The following is a 17004-nucleotide window of genomic DNA, read 5'->3' on the forward strand; positions in this document are numbered from 1 at the left end:
CCTGCGAGAGTGTTCATGCAGTTGATAGGCATGATGGCCTCCTGCATCTTCATAGTCCCGCACGCGAGACTGCATATGCGTCCGCTTCAGGGGTGCTTGGCACGTCAGTGGAATCAGGCTCACGGGCAATTAAAAGACCTAGTGTTGGTGACCGGTCGGGCATACAACTCTCTGCATTGGTGGAATCCACACAACCTTTGCAAGGGCCGACCGTTTTAAGAGCCTGTGCCACAGATTATCCTGACGACGGACGCTTCTCTCCAGGGGTGGGGAGCTCATGTGCTCCACTACACGGTGCAGGGACTATGGACGACGCAGTAAAAGAAGATGCACATCAACTGCCTAGAACTGATGGCAATCTTCATGGCGCTCAAGTCATTCAAAGTACATCTGTGCAACAAAGTCGTGTTGATCCGGACGGATAACATGATGGCCATGTACTACATCCAAAAGCAGGGAGGTACACACGCTCCTCAGTTGTCTCATCTGGCTCAGAGCATGTGGAAGTGGGCCATTCAGAGGAACATCTTCCTCATGGCGGAACACCTCCCGGGCAAAGACAATCAGATGGCGGATCTGCTCAGCAGGTACAGCCACCAGATGCACGAGTGGGAGTTACATCCATCAGTACACCGCCCGTACTTCCAGCAGTGGGGTCATCCAGAGATAGACCTGTTTGCCACAAGGGAAAACGCAAAATGCCAAAGCTTTGCCGCCAGGTTCCCTCACCCACAGTCGCAGGGCAATGCGATATGGATGAACTGGTCAGGCAGATTTGCGTACGCTTTTCCACCGGCACCTCTCATCCCGCTGGTGGCAAGAAAGCTCAAGCAACACTCGATGACGCTCATCCTGGTTGCTCCAACGTGGGCACGCCAACCATGGTACACCACGTTTCTAGAACTCTCCGTGGTGCCGCATCAAAGGCTGCGCCTCACACCCAGGCTCTTGACGCAGAACCATGGCGACATTCTGCATCCAGATCCGCAACAGCTCAATCTGGCGAACTGGCGCCTGAGGTCTTAGAGTTTGGCTACCTTAATCTGCCTCCTGAATTCATGGACATCATCCGGGAGGCAAGAAAGCCCACTACCCGAGCTTGCTATGCAGCGAAATGGAAGCTTTACTGTACTTTACTGAACTGAACACAATATCAACCCGCTAGATGCATCCATTCCTAATATCATCTGCTATTTGTTACATCTTTACAAATGCAATCTTGCATATGCTTCCATTCTGATACACTTATCCGCCATAGCGGCTTACCTCCAAAACAGGCAGCATCTCTCTGTTTTCAGAGTGCTGGCCATTAAAGCCTTCCTGGAAGGGCTGAAGCGCGTCATCCCTCCCAGGACCCCGCCAGCTCCTGTGTGGAACCTCAACGTGGTCCTCACCAGGTTGATGGGCCCACCTTTTGAGCCTCTCCATTCCTGTGAGATTCAATTCTTAACATGGAAAGTGGCTTTTCTCATTGCCATTACTTCTCTACGGCGAGTTAGTGAGCTGCAGGCGCTCACTGTACAAGAGCCATTCATTCAAATTCATTCCAACAGGGTTGTGCTGCGCACTAACCCTAAGTTTCTTCCGAAGGTGGTGTCGCAGTTTCATGTCAATCAAACCATCGAACTGCCCGCATTCTTTCCAAACCCTGAAACAGTAGCCGAAAGAATGCTCCACACACTTGATGTCAAAAGAGCGTTAATGTACTACATTGACAGAACAAAAGATTTCAGAAAGACACAACAACTCTTTGTTGCCTTCTCTGCCCAGCACAAAGGCAACCCCATTTCCAAAGCAGGAATAGCCAGGTGGATCATTAAGCGCATTCAGATTTGCTATCACAAGGCTAAGCGCACTTTAACGGTCCCCCCCAGGGCCCACTCCACACGCAAGTTGGGGGCCTCCATGGCGTTCCTAGGCAATATTCCTTTGGAGGACATTTGTAGAGCAGCCACATGGTCTACACCACATACATTTACTAAACATTACTGTGTAGACGTGCATTCCAAACAGCAGGCAGCTGTAGGACAGGCTGTTCTTAGAACACTTTTTCAAACTTCTGCAACTGGCACGGGCAGCCGCCGTTAGTGGAGGGACTGCTATGTATTCTATGCTATAGATATGAATTCAGCAGCCCACATGCCTCGAACTGAATATGCTACTTACCAGTATGCATCTGTTCTTGGCATGTAGGGCTGCTGACATTCATATCGCTCGCCCTCCTCCCCGGCGCCCGTAGCGGTTGCAGACTTCTTCTTCCTCCACTTACTCTTAGACATGGTCATCGTTTACACTATTGCACTCCATCTTTGCCACAATGGCTAAAAACAATCTAAGGATGGAGTCGATGCCCATGCGCACTGTAGTCCAGGGGAGGAGCCACCTATCCCGTGATACTTCGAAGACTCTTCCAGGACAACAATGTGCAATCATCCGGACCCAACACTAGGCTATAGATATGAATGTCAGCAGCCCTACATGCCAAGAACAGATGCATACTGGTAAGTAGCATATTCAACTGTACCCGTTTGCAGAAGTTGTTCTTCCTTCCATAGGATAACATTGCAGAACTCCAAAATTGCACTGTGTCCACTTTTTAAAGTGAGAAGAATTTGTTTAAAAACTTACTTATCTGAACGATTTTTCTCTGATGTCAAATCATATATAAAGGTACTTGGTATTTTTATAAATTGGTGTGGATCTCCTTCTTGAGTCGTGTTGTCATTTATTAATCACTGTTTGTGTTTCGTAAATGTCTTACCCTCCTCCTCTGTGTTAAGCCTAAGGCTGCTCGACCACACTACCCATATAGAGCACCTTGGGATTGCATCGCAAACCCCTCCCCACTCAATAGGGAACCCCTAGACTCTTCACACAGTATATCAACTTAGACTGTATCTTACTATCATTTCTTTCATTTGTCAGCCTCATTCAAACATGTAAAAAAAAATTCTGGCGAGATAATACTCAATTTCACAAAACTAATCTCAGTATTTAGACTACAGATAAATATAGGATAAAAAATTAACTCTACATATGGAAATAAAATAAAAAATCATTAGAAAACGCATTTAAAAAGGTAAATACGGGCACTAGAATGGAACACAATTAGTCTGGATTAAGAAAGTAGAATAAGAAAAATATTTGACAGCTACCAAGCGAGAGCAACGAAAAAGAAAAAGAAGAGCTAAACAACGTAAGGCGCAAAACAAAGGGTGATGACAGCCACATGAAGACGAGTGCGCCCAACCCCGGACAGACGCTGTAACCATTTCAGTTGTAGACGTTGGCATCACACATCAAACCCTTTGCTGGTGTAGCACATTTTCAACTTGATTGCCGTAAATTCCTCTGCATGCCATCCGTAGCTTAGCAGGCGAGCATAAAACACATTTTCATTGGTTTCCAAACCACTTTCCAGGAATGCCTCACGCTGCTCATGAAATATCGGAACGCTCCAACTTATACATGATGCTCACTTACTTTGCCGCCCTCCTACCACTCCACCTACTGTTCTGTGTTCTCACCACCACCACCACCTTCGAGATCACCATGAGGTTTTACCATGAATGGCGTTCAAGTGCTTTTAAAGTTAAATCTCAAAACAGATAATGGTCAAATATTCTCTAGCTTGGATTTATGCCGGTACACTGCACCAAACGCGCTTTTTGATTTAGAAAGCTATTGTACACAGTATAGCGTCTAGAGAAGTACATACATGGGTATAGAGACGAGACCGCATTGTGGGTTCGCTTGGGATAGTCAGGGGTAGTTGCATAGACTAGATTTTTCAGGCATTTCTAGTATTTGCATCATCACTGTACTGGACACCTGGTGCCTTTCTGTAAAATATTCTTGGGCTTGACTAATTTAACTTGGATTCTTTTTTATATACTTCTCTGAAGGGCTGTACTCCTCTTTCAAATGGCATTTCTGATAGATACATCTGCCGTGTGGATTCCTCACCTTGTGAATATCCCCCCTTGTGTCAGCAACATTCGGAAATTCTTTTTGTAGCCTCGCGCCGACGTGGACTTGGACGTCATAGAGACACGACATCGCTCGCGACTCCGCTGACATCACCGACGCCTACAATAGGCCCACGCCGGTGTGATGACATCCGTTCCCTTTTTTCCGCGTCGTCGACACTAACGGTTTCGGGATTCTCTGTAGCTTTTGGTAACTCTGTTACTGTTTTTCTTCGTTTCTCTGTTTTCTTGCCTCTTTGTCTCATTATTATGTCGACAAAGAAGACGGGATTTAAACCCTGCAGGGAATGCGGAAAGATGATGTCCGTTACAGACCCACACCAGGACTGTATTTGGTGTTTGAGCTCCGACCACGACGTGGATGGATGTTCGTAATGTCAAAAAATGAATCCAAAGGCCCTGCGAGAAAGGGAGACCAAGCTTCTTGTGGCAAAACTGAAGGCTGATAAAGAAAAGAAGTCTTCAAAATCCCGCTCGAAGAGGTCGAGGTCAAGATCAAGATCTCGAGAGGCGTCTGCTTCGAAGTCTTCATCGGATCATGCTTCGAGATCACATTAGAAGCATAAGAAAAGGAGACCTGAATCTCTACGTCATTCGGGTGAGAATTCGGGCTCGAGGTCGAGATCACCCAAGAAGGTTAAATCGAAAGTGATCCCACCACAAGAGATTTCAGATCGTGAAGGCGAGGCTTCGCCTTCGGAGTCGGAAGTTCATTCTCCGACTCCGGTTTCCGATCCGACTCCGACGCTGTCTCCGACTCAAGAGGTCGGTGAAGTTCCTATTGAAGAAGAGGAATCGACTCCTGTTGTTGAAACAGATTCGAATCTGCCTCGAGATCGACCTGAGGGTGATCATCCACCTTTTCCAGCACCAGGTCAGGATCCTTCAGCATTTCTCAACGCTATGTATGGTGTATTCTCGAGGTCATGGTACCCCTCATGTGCACCTTCGGGTCCCATGGGTCCAATGGCATTTAATTTGGGTGTGCCTCATGCTTATGCCCCGGCACCTTTCATGCCCTATATGCCAGCCCCGACTCCGATGTGGCAGTACCCAGCTCCACCGAGGTCGACGCCGTTGTTGACGCCGGCTCGACCGAAGTCGACGACTCAAGCACCGGCGTCTCCCGCTCCAAGCAAATCTCTGGTCCATCCTTCTAAGCCTTCGGATTCGGTACCGACGTCAGATCCAGCGCCGTCGGAGTCGACAGTGGATCCGGCTGCAATCCGTGTTAAGCAGAGATCTAGGAGAGAAGCTCAACGTCTCCTGGAAGAACGTAGGTATTATGAGTCTCATTCAGACTTGGAAGAAGGTGAACTGGATGAAAATTATTTCGAGGAGCTAGCTGATGCTAGTGGTCTTGAATTTTCCCCAGAGTGGGTATTGCCATCAGGTCCTGATGCGCCTTCTAAGGATGTTCAGCCATATCATGTGGTAATGAAAAAGGCAGCAGGACTTTTAGGTTTGACATTGCCTACTGTTGAATTTAAATCAAATCTGCTTACTGAGGTTCTCCATTCTCCGAGCTCAGCTGTGGAACCATTACTCCCATTTAATGAGGCGTTAACTGAACCCATTATGGAAGCATGGAAAAAGCCTCTTTCTGCTCCTGCTGTCTCAAAAGGTGTGGCTAGGAGATATAGAGTGGCTCCTGAGGAACCCTGCCTTTTTGTCTTCTCACCCTTCTCCTGAAAGTCTGGTGATTCAAGCTGCATGCTCAAAAAAGTCAGTTGGTGCTTTTCCCCCAAGTGCCTGGTGACAAGGAAGCTAGAAAACAGGATCAAGTGGCCAAGAAAACTTTCTCCTCCGCAAGTATGGCGTTAAAATCAACGAATGCCACTTGTCTTATGGGAAGATATGTGCACGCACTTATGGACTCAATGCGTTCATTGATTCCTAAGGTTCCAGAAGACTGCAGAGGTGACTTTGAGGAAGTTTTATCTGATACTCAAGCGGCAGCTCGTCAAGTTATCCAGAGCGGTCTTGATACTGCAGATTCTGTTGCAAGGATCATGGGCACTGCGGTTGCCACAAGGCGTTCAGCTTGGCTAAAATCCTCAGATTTTTCTGCTGATGTGCAGTCTGCATTGTTAGATCTGCCTTTTGATGGTGAAGGACTCTTTGGCAAAAAGGCAGATACGGCCTTGGAGAGGTTCAAGGATAGCAGGGCAACTGCTAGATCTCTTGGTCTTCAAGTAAGAGGTTCAACGACCAGGAAGTTCAGAGGTTTTGGACGCTCTTCTTTTCGTACCTATAGACAAGGTCAAAAGCAGCAACAACAGCAGCAGCAACAAAATACCTTGTATAGGTCATACAGGGGAAAGCAAAGGGCACGTCCTCGAGGGCGTCAAGCCTCTTCCTCCTCCACCTCCTCCAACCCCCCAGCCACAGAAAAGCAACCCTAGATCCGCCATTCAGGATCATGTGGGTCGGGTGGGGGGTCGGCTTACCCACTTTCTACGAGATTGGGAATCGGTTACATCAGATCTTTGGGTTCTCAATCTCGTAGAAAATGGGTATGCCCTTCCCTTTCGGGAATTCCCTCCCAATTACCCTCCTTGCCAGGGATATTGCTCAGAGGAACATCTGTTACTCCTACAGGAGGAAGTTCAAACTCTGTTAAGAAAGGGTGCGATAGAGGTGGTCCCAGAGCAGGAAAGGGGTCAGGGATGCTACTCCCGGTATTTCCTGATTCACAAAAAGGATGGCAGACTTCGTCCAATCCTGGATCTTAGGATCTTGAATTTTTATCTGAAACCAGAGAAATTCAAGATGCTCACCCTTGCTCAGGTTCTTCAGGCGCTGCTGGAAGAAGACTGGATGGTGTCGCTCGACTTGCAGGATGCGTACTTTCACATCCAAATCCTGAAGTCGCACAGGAAGTATCTCCGTTTTACGGTGGGATCGCAGCACTATCAGTTTGCGGTCCTTCCGTTTGGGCTTACTACTGCGCCTCGAGTCTTCACCAAGGTGATGGCAGTGGTGGCGGCGCATCTCAGAAGGTCAGGGATTCCTGTATTCCCTTATTTGGATGACTGGCTGATCAAAGCAGAATCTCCAGAGAAAGTGCTCCATCATCTGCAAGTCATAATTCAGTTGTTGTACAGGTTGGGTTTTTCGATAAATGTGCCCAAATCTCACCTGGTGCCCTCCCAGCGCAACCTGTTCATAGGTGTGGTACTGGACACAACCGTATGTCGTGCATTCCCTCCTCCTCAAAGGATTTGCGACATACAGGAAATGATTCCTTTATTTTTCAATGGAACGGTCGTTCCAGTCCTGAAGGTCCTTCGCCTGCTCGGTCTGATGGCTTCTTGCATTTTGTTGGTCAACCATGCACGCTGGCACATGAGGGCGCTCCAGTGGTGCCTCCGCAGGCAGTGGTATCAGCACAACGGAGATCTCAGGGAGTCAGTGAGGATCTCCAGAGAAGCTGCGGCGGATCTGTCTTGGTGGGGCGTGGAAGGCAACCTGTCTCAGGGGAAGCCTTTTCAGTTGCCTCCTCCGGTGACCACAGTGATAACGGATGCATCCACTCTAGGGTGGGTTGCTCATCTGGGGGATCTGGAGGTCAAGGGTCTTTGGTCTCCAGAGGAAAGGTTGCTTCACATCAACCTTCTAGAATTGCGGGCGATACGTTTGGCGCTCAAGGCCTTCCACCCATCCCTTCGCGGTCGTTCGGTCCAGGTCCTGACGGACAACACGACCGCGATGTGGTACATCAACAAACAGGGAGGAGTGGGGTCGCAGTGTCTCTGCAGAGAGGCTCTGCGTCTCTGGTCCTGGGTTCAGGATCATCAGATTTGTCTGATGGCGAATCATCTGGCCGGAGTTCTGAACGTTCGTGCAGACAGTCTCAGTCGGCAGTTCTCTGCCGACCACGAGTGGAGGCTTCACCCGGAGGTGGTTCACGACATCTTTCTGATGTGGGGGACTCCTCGGGTGGACCTGTTCGCCACTCGCGAGAATGCTCACTGCCTGTCTTTCTGCAGTCTCAAGTATCCGATGCAAGGAGCCTTGGGGGATGCGTTTCAGTTGAGTTGGGGAAATCAACTCCTTTACGCGTTTCCTCCCATACCCTTGATTCCTCGGGTTCTGAGGACGATTCGCCAAGACCGGGCCCAAGTCATATTGGTCGCCCCGGGTTGGCCAAGAAGGGTGTGGTATAGAGATGTTCTCCACCTCTCCTCTCACCCGCCGCTCCGTCTCCCTCTCTGGGCAGACCTCCTCTCTCAGATGGAGGGGCAGGTTCTACACCCCCACCTCCAGACATTACACCTTCATGCCTGGAGATTGAACAGGGCAACCTGAATGCCTTTTCCCTCCCGTCTGACGTTGTGGATGTCATCTTGTCAGCCAGGCGTGACTCCACTAAGTCCATTTATTCTTATAGATGGTCAAAATTTGTCACGTGGTGTGGGGAAAAATCTATTGACCCTTTGAGAGCCCATTTGTCTTCTGTTCTCCAGTTTGCCCTTTCTCTGGCGCAACAGGGGCTTGCTGTTGCCACAGTGAAGGGCTATCTTTCTGCGCTGAGGTCATTTCTCTGCTTGCCTGACCAGCCATCTCTTTTTAAGTCTCCTGTAGTTTTAAGGTTTTTGAAGGGCCTTACAAATAAGTTCCCTCCTACTCCTTTTATTGTGCCTCAGTGGGACCTAAATCTTGTGTTGACCTTTCTGATGGGTGCTCCCTTTGAGCCTCTTCACAAATGTCCTATGAGGCTTCTGACTCTCAAAACAGTCTTCCTTGTTGCTATAACCTCGGCAAGGAGGGTAAGCGAGCTTCAAGCTCTTAGTCACAGGCCACCTTTCTTGACCATTCATGCTGATCGAATGGTTCTTAGGACCAGGGCTGCTTTTCTGCCTAAGGTGGTGACTCCTTTCCACCTTGGTCAATCCATTACTCTCCCTACCTTTTATCCTCCCCCACACCCTTCTAAGGATGAGGAGAGGTTGCATCGTCTGGACCCCAAAAGGACGGTGTCTTTTTACTTGGACAGGTCTAAAGACTTTCGTTTGGATGACCAGCTCTTCATTGGTTTTGCTGACTGCAAGAGAGGAAGAGCTGTCCATAAGAGGACTTTATCAAGATGGATCGTCCTCTGTATAAAGATCTGCTACTCTTTGGCCGGTAAGGAACCACCAGAGGGTATAAGGGCTCATTCTACAAGAGCTAAGTCTTCAACCTCAGCATTGGCTAGAGGTGTTCCAGTAGAGGATATTTGTAGAGCGGCAACTTGGTCTTCCCTCCACACTTTCGCGAAGCATTACTGCTTGGATTCCGAAGTGAGGAGGGACGGTCACTTTGCGCGCTCTGTTCTCCAGGATTTCCTGGTTTAGAAGGGTGGACACCCTCCTCCGGGAGTGGGGACTGCTGTGGGATTCTATTCACAAGGTGAGGAATCCACACGGCAGATGTATCTATCAGAAGAACAAGTTACTTACCTTCGGTAACGCTTTTTCTGGTAGATACAATATCTGCCTGTGGATTCCTCACTGACCCACCCGCCACCCCGTTGTCCACTCTTCTATACCAGAGTTCCTGTAATGTATTTATTTTATTGTCAAGGAGTTGTTTATCTCAAATGTTTTATTGCATTTGCTTCACACTATATGTGTTACCTTGATATTTGTACTGCGTATACTGTGTATATGTCTACTGTCATTGGTCCGTCCGTGTGCCTCGAAGGCACGGAAAAAAGGGCGGAACTGATGTCATCACGCTGGCGTGGGCCTATTGTAGGCGTCGGTGACGTCAGCGGAGTCGCGAGCGATGTCCTGTCTCTATGACGTCCAAGTCCACGTCGGCGCGAGGCTACAAAAAGAATTTCCAAATGTTGCTGACGCAAGGGGGGATATTCACATGGTGAGGAATCCACAGGCAGATATTGTATCTACCAGAAAAAGCGTTACCGAAGGTAAGTAACTTGTTCGTCAGTGCTTTTTCTGCAAGTTAAGCAAACGTGATGCAGTAGACATCACTGCTCATGCAGAAGGTGACTCGCTCCACATGGAGAGGATGCAACATGTAGAAAGGGGAGGAAGCTAAAAGCGCATCCTAAGCTCCTTCTCCTGGCTCATTCCAAGCAGAGCAGACTGTTCTTGTGCCGTCAGTGCACCTAGTACAGAACGCAGGAGGGGCCACAGATCATCATTCATTGAGGGGGGGGGGCATGGCAGTGAGGTACAGTGAGCAGCCACACATTCTGATTTAGACTGATGGAAAGCTGCAGTGGTCTCTTGGTGACCTCCAGACAGAAGTCTACAAAAAGTACCCACTCATCCCTTGGCCTAATGCTCCATTCTCTTTCCTTTTCTCTCCCCGTAGGATCGTTACAGCGCCTACTGAGGGATGAAGAAGCTCCAGTGATGTCTTGGTGGAGAGCAAGACCTGCAGGCCATTCTGCACCATGCGCACTTTTTGTAGATTTATTTTTATGATTTTTTAAAACTTTTTCAGAAGCCAGAGAAAGCAAATGCTGTGTTGATGTTGCACAGGCTGGATTGGCAAATGACGGACTGCTCAGAGTTCCCGGGGAGGAGTATATTAAGGTTCAGGCTGCACTGGTCTTATCGCGGTATGTTCAGCATGGTTGCAGCGCTGCTGCAGGGCACATCGTTTGACTGCTGCACTAACCACAATACCTTGCATTCATATGATTAGTGGATTTAAGAAGGTGGGTTTCATCCTGCTGTACCATGCTGTACTGCCTACATTTTTTATTTAACTTTTAAGATTAGAGTTTGAGACTTGGATCACTGACGTCTCACTCAGCTGCTGCTATGGATGTTGGCCGGAGAGCCTGTGCTTGGAGCTCGCTGCAGTGAAGTTGAGGTGTGCAGCTTGGTGTTTAGTGTTAATCGCACGGCGCACTCCTTGCTCTTCGGAGGATTCCTGCTGGAATACTGAAGATTGTGAATTTTTCGCAAGTAATTCTTGGAGAAGCCAGATACAGAATTGTTGCTGGTAACTGTAAAGAGCCAAAATATTCTCCATGGACTGCCAACTACCGTAGGATCCTTTTTTCATTATTTTTGTGTGTGGTTCCTAAATGTCTCCTCCCTCTGACAGCTATTTTACTGATGAATGAGGGTGTTTAAATGCCCTCGATATGCTCTTGGAGCACCTAAAGTATTTATTCAGGATGTTTTTGTGTTTTAGAATCTGCTCAATACAATACACTTTTGACCTGCTCATGTCTTTCCCACTTCCAACAGCAGGTTGAGATAACATGATGAACATGCGCAGTTCAGAATATGACCTTTTGAGTGCTGCAGGTTAAGTCTTAATTGAGCACATGCTTCACATGCTGTCCCTGTGAGCGTTCAGAGCTGACAGAGGCTCAAGGCCTGTCGCTGTGGCGCAGGTGGTCTATTCACTGCTGTCTGTGCTATTAGGGGAGCCCCATTCTCCGTTGCGGATGAGGGTCTGGTCTGTTTAGCAGTGAGTCCTAATTCTCTGCAGGCTGCATGTCCCATTTTTATGTTTTTTGGTTTCCTTGTATTTGTGGTGGTATGAGCCTTGTCACTTTATGGATGTAGTCCCCCTTTTCCTGTAGGTGTGGCACTTGCTACTATCGTTGTGCGGGGATTTCCTTTCTTTGCTGGATTTGGGGTTCATACTCTCTGCTTTGTAGGAGCTTAGCCTTTCAACCAGGCGAGCACTTTGGGGGTGATAAGTCACTATGCAGATGGGTGTTCTGTCCCCAGGAAAGTTAAGAAACACATTAAAGATGCAAGTAATCAAAGAAACAAGCAACGTTCCTAACCATTGCCACGCCAAAACAGAAGTGCCAGGCCAGAGACCAGTGACAAGAAAGTTTCTGCAAACTTCTTTACTGTGTTTGGGTCTGCAGAAAAGTGCTTCTTTGTTTTTTCGCTTTTAGACATGGTGGGCTCTGGATGGCTACGAAGCTTCTAGAGGGGTGCACGATTCATGTGACAAGCATGTAGTCTGTCGCTTCTAGTACTGACGAGTTCAGATGGTTGGCTCCAGAGATTAAGGCTACAGCTCCCTAGATCTGATGAGGTCAGGAGATTGGGTCAAAGATAGCGATATATCGCCTTCATGACTGAATGGGTACTGGAGATTGACACAGTATGCCAAGACTGTACCCCTATGACCTTCTAAGTGCAAGAGCTTGCCACATGATTACACAGCTTACCATCACTTGGTGGAAGGGTCGAAATTAGCAAAGGAATCAAGACTCGTTCACCTCCTGGGCAGGGTGGGCTCAGGTTAGCACAGGGTTTCAGAGGTGTGCTAGATGGCCTCCACTGTGGTTTAAGGATGTAGAGTCTGTAATGTCTTTTCCTCAAATAGCATCTGAAACATTGAAAGCCACTGAAATATCATTTAATGTGTAAATACACCAAAATACAAACCTAGAACTAGTTTACCACCATCGCTGCATCTGGCTGCACTTCCTCTGCGATCCAAGGTGCCATCCAGTTACTAACTTTGAATGTAGGTCATGGCAAACTTTTTGTTTCAACCCTTCTACACATTAATTTTGAAGAGGATTTCTCTTGGGGTTTCCTACTGTGCTGTTCTTTGGTCACTCCATGTGGCACATAGTTTTTGGTTTGCCTGAAAAAGAAACAAATCCTGTTGAAAGGGGTTCATACTACACAAATACTGGAAGTGCAGTCTAGCAGCAGTAACTAATTTGGCAACATTGCTTGCCCTGTATGCCGCTGCATGCAATGTGGTGAGGAGCTACAGTGTAAGAAGGTAGCATTATGTGAAAGCAGCTTTTTCGGTTTCCACACAGTTCTGAAAAAATGGATGGACTTAAACTACCAAGATAAGGCGTTCAATGTTGTGTGGCTTTTTATAGCACATAACCACCCAAGAGGTGTCCTGATGCTTTGCAGATGTGTGATGAATGCCTCGAGGGGCCTTACTCGAAGAGCCAGGGCTTCAGCTGTTTGCGGAATTCAGATGCAATCAGGAAGCTCTAATGTGGTGTGGGAGGGTGTTCCAAGCCTTGGGGGCAATGCATGAGAAGGCGCGAACTCCTGATCTGCTTTTGCATGTATGTGGCACCTATGCTAGTGACTCTGGCTGAGTGGAGGTGCCTGCTGGGTGTTGACCTGGCATGACACGTCCAGCTTGCTGTTTATAATGATCCTGAGGTTTCTTGCTTATTTGCGGATGGGGGTGATGGTGGGTCTGTGGTCCATAGCCACAAGGCAGAGCCCCACGGTGAGGCATTATTTCCGAAGAGCACATCTTCCGTCTGGTCTTTATTAAGTTTGAGGTATTTGTGTCATCAGCGTAAGTGAGTATTGTTGATGTGTGCACGGATGACTTCTGCTAGTGGCGTCATTAGATGTTGAATACTCTTGGGTTGAGCAGAGAACCCTGCGAGATGTTGCAAAAGAGTTTCTGGGCTTCTGAGGAGTATGGTGGCATGTTGCTTGTTTGTGTTGTTCCGTTAAGGAAGAAACCGATCAATTGGAGGGCTTAGCCGCTGGCCTTGTGAAGTCGTCTGATCAGGATGGGATTGGAGAGAGTAGAGCGCTGCGGTTTCGAGGATCATCTGGATGTTGTCTGTTACTGTGATTTGGTATTTCTCCATACTGAGGTTTGGTCTGAACCCTGATCACATGATGTTGAGTAGTTGGTGGTTGGTGAGGTGTCTGTTGATGTTTTTTTCTGTGACGTTGGCCGTGTATGGTAGGGAGATCAGTCAGTAATTCGGAAATTTGACTGAGTCTCCTGAGGGCTTCTTCAGTAGGATGGTTGCGGTGTTTTTGTTTGTGGTAATAGGGTATTGCAGCATGAAACCTTTTATGTATTCACATGCTGTGCATTATTCTGACATCTAGTTGTTGGGCCCAAAATTGTCTGTTTTTTTTTTCTTTCTTTGGGGCGTTGTCTACCACCATTTGGTGCTAGGTCCGTCCATTGTGACACGTCAGACGGCGCCTCAGAAGTTCCTGTGCGTTGTAGCCATCTTCCGATTCTTTTTTCTGCCGTTGGGTCTGGAAGCAAAGGGAGACACTACGAAGTTTTGGAAGAAATCCCCCAAACAATTAAGGAATTCGAGAGAAAGAAACTTTGATCGATCGAGAAGACACCAGAGAGGGTGAAAAGACCTCCGGACACCTTCCACGTTGGGGGATCCCCACGGAGCAACGTCGCAGATGAGTCAAAATAACTCAAGCTAGAGGCCATGGAAAATACCGCTTTCAAATTTCACCCAAATTTGCCACTACATATTTGCACAACGCTATCCAGACAACGCTTGTAGCCTCTGCCTGCAGAGGAATCACAAGGATAAGGACTGCGAGGCCTGCGCGCTTTTCATGTCGAAGACTCTCAAGGCCCGTCGAAAGCAGAGGGAGGAGCGTTATGCAGACATGCGCCAAAGTCAGAAACAACAAACATCGCTGAAGGAGTTGGGCCTCTCAAGTGACGCGGACGAACAGGGGGTTGCCGCAGAATCGACACACAGGGGGTCTGATGTGATATCCTTAAAGGCGTACCGTGAAAAAGATGACTGACTTGGAGAAGAAAACAGACAAGGTAAAAACCCTCACCTGTCGGATACATAGGACCCCGAAAATAAGATATCGCAGGCATCGAAGAAAACAACCACGGTTTAGCTGCGACCAAAAGAAACCCACGGAAAACTATACCTTCGGAGTCAGAATCCACCACACCCAATAAGAGGATCTCCCCGGCTTTAGATGCCGAAAGGGCCCTCGAGGTGGAGAAAAAGAAAAGACGCCTGGCGGCAGAAATGGCGACACTCCTGCAATGAAAGAAGAGGTTTGAGGCCCTGAAGGAATTCAGATTCCCGGCAAAACCCTCTGCTACCGCAGACACTGAAGAAGAGGAGGATACCCTCAAGGCTCCGGCAACCCATGAACCTCCCGAAGAGAGCGTCTAAGAAGAACTCTGCACTCCAGACGAGGAGGAAACCATGGGAACTTTCGAGGCAGAATGGAACGACCTTGACACAGCCCAGAAGAAGAGGTCTGTAGCCACCAGACGACAGTGCCTTCTACAACAGCCTCATCAAGAGAGCAGCTGATACCCAAGGGATGCCCTTGGGGGAGGAGAAAGGAGACTCTTGCTTTCTCAATTAGCACCATCCACCAAGGGGACACAATACCTTCCAATGCTGCCAAGCATTCTGGGCCAAGGCAAGGGTTGAAAAAAATTCAAACCCTCCACAAAGGGCCATAAATACATCAAGGCGAACAGTGACAGACTTCATCATTGTCACCACGGGAAGAAGGATCAACGCTTACTCCTCCACTGTCCCACCTCCAGAGATAGAAAGTAAAAGAATGGACATGGTGGGGAGAAAGTGGTAGCAACACAATGGCGCCTTGCAAACTCTAATGCCCTCCTCAATGGGACAACATCAAAGAACTGATGAACAAGCTCCCAGGCGAGGATAAGAAAAGAGCAAAACCCATCATACCGGAAGGAAGAAACCTAGCAAACAACTGCCTGAAATCAGCTCTAGACGCAGCCGATACAATCAGCAGAAAAATGTGCACTGACACAACGTTGAGAAGGCACACCCCGCTTTGAATTTCAGGCTTCAAGCAAGAAGTCTAATCCTCCATAATTAACAAGCCTGTCACAGGAAACGCCCTGTTTGGAAGTGAGGTAGATGAATCCCTACAACAAGGACAATGAGATGGTTTAAACTCCGAAGACCCACAGGAAGGGAGGTCTTCTCAACAGGTCAATAACAACATCAAAGACAGGGCAGCGGACAGCAATCAAACCAGCAGTCCGAATACCAAGCCTGGCAGCAGCAACCAAGGCAGTTCTTTTGTGTCAGAGGGAACCAGGGGACATCTCTCGAGGGGGAGGAGTAGACTCAGTGACTTTGCCACAATGTAAGACCCCCACACAACACCAGTGGAAGGCAGAATAGCACATCACCTTCTTCAATGGGGCAACATCACTATAGACAGAGATTTTAAGTGTGGTACGCCACAGCTATTGTATAGAACTAACAAACCCTCACCAAATCCCCCAAGGTAGAAGAGGTTCTAAAGAACAGAACTCTTACAATTAAGATCGGAAATAAAGGAATTCCTACAAAAACAATAGAGACGCTACCAAAGAGAGAACACAATAAAGGAACCTACTCACCTTACTTCTTGGTACCCAAGCAAGATCTCACGCTAAGACCTAGCTTAGATCTCAGATTCATAAACAAATTCATTTTGCACGCAGCATTTCAAGATGTCAGCACTACAGGAAGTAATTCTACAGCTACAAAAAGGGAATTTCATGGCAACATTAGAGATAAAGGACGCATATCTGCACATCTCCATGAACCAAGCACATGAGAGATACCTCAGGTTCACCCACGAGGACACTCGCTACCAATTCAAGGTCTTGCCCTTCGGAAGAAAATCAGCACCAAGAGTCTACACAAAGTGCCTCGCAGCGGTAGCAGCGTCCTTAAGAAGGAGAGGAATCCACGTCTATCCCTACAGAGACGACTGGTGAAGGCACATTCAAAGCAAAGATGTTAGACACTCGTTCATCAGGTGATCACAACTCTGTAAAAATTGGGGTTTTCAGTAAACTACAAAGTCATCAACAAAACTGTAGCAAGAAAAAACCTTTCTAGGAGCAACATTAAACTCCAAGGTTGCACGGGCAAACCCGGCTCAAAGGTGAATGGAAGCTATCAAACAGCAAACTCGCCTCTACCAGAAGGGCCAGTCTCTGACAGGGAGGGCAGTCATGGAACTCATGGGCATGATAGCATCATGCATTCCCCTCATCACCCATGCACGTCTCCACATGGCCTCAACAGAAGTGCCTGTGCAGCAGTTGGTCGTAAACCACAAGGAGCTGTGAGGATCTAGTGGTTGTAACCGGAAAGGTTCAGACAGAGGTACAATGGTGGGCATCCAAGAACATAACACTTGGCCGACCTTTCAAATCACCAACTCCCTTACTGACCATCTCAACAGATGCGTCCCAGAAGGGTCGGGGAGCACATCCGCGAAACCTGAGGGTAAGGGTT

The 17004-nt window shown here is 48.0% G+C and overlaps 1 protein-coding gene across 2 annotated transcripts in view; it reads left to right on the plus strand.

The window, feature by feature from the left end:
• ARFGAP2 (ARF GTPase activating protein 2) overlaps window positions 1-12391 on the plus strand; it is a 138264-nt gene extending 125873 nt beyond the window's left edge. Inside the window, exon 16 of one of the 2 annotated variants that reach the window (XM_078684472.1) lies at window positions 10317-12391. In XM_078684472.1, the coding sequence (XP_078540598.1) occupies window positions 10317-10337 (21 nt within the window). In that variant the 3' untranslated portion in view covers window positions 10338-12391. The remainder of the gene's footprint in view (window positions 1-10316) is intronic. The other variant, XM_078684471.1, reaches the window with a different exon arrangement.
• Window positions 12392-17004: the final 4613 nt, after the last annotated feature.

This window comes from Lissotriton helveticus, chromosome 3_2 (genome assembly GCF_964261635.1).
Source record: "Lissotriton helveticus chromosome 3_2, aLisHel1.1, whole genome shotgun sequence".
Classification (NCBI taxonomy): Eukaryota; Metazoa; Chordata; class Amphibia; order Caudata; family Salamandridae; genus Lissotriton; species Lissotriton helveticus.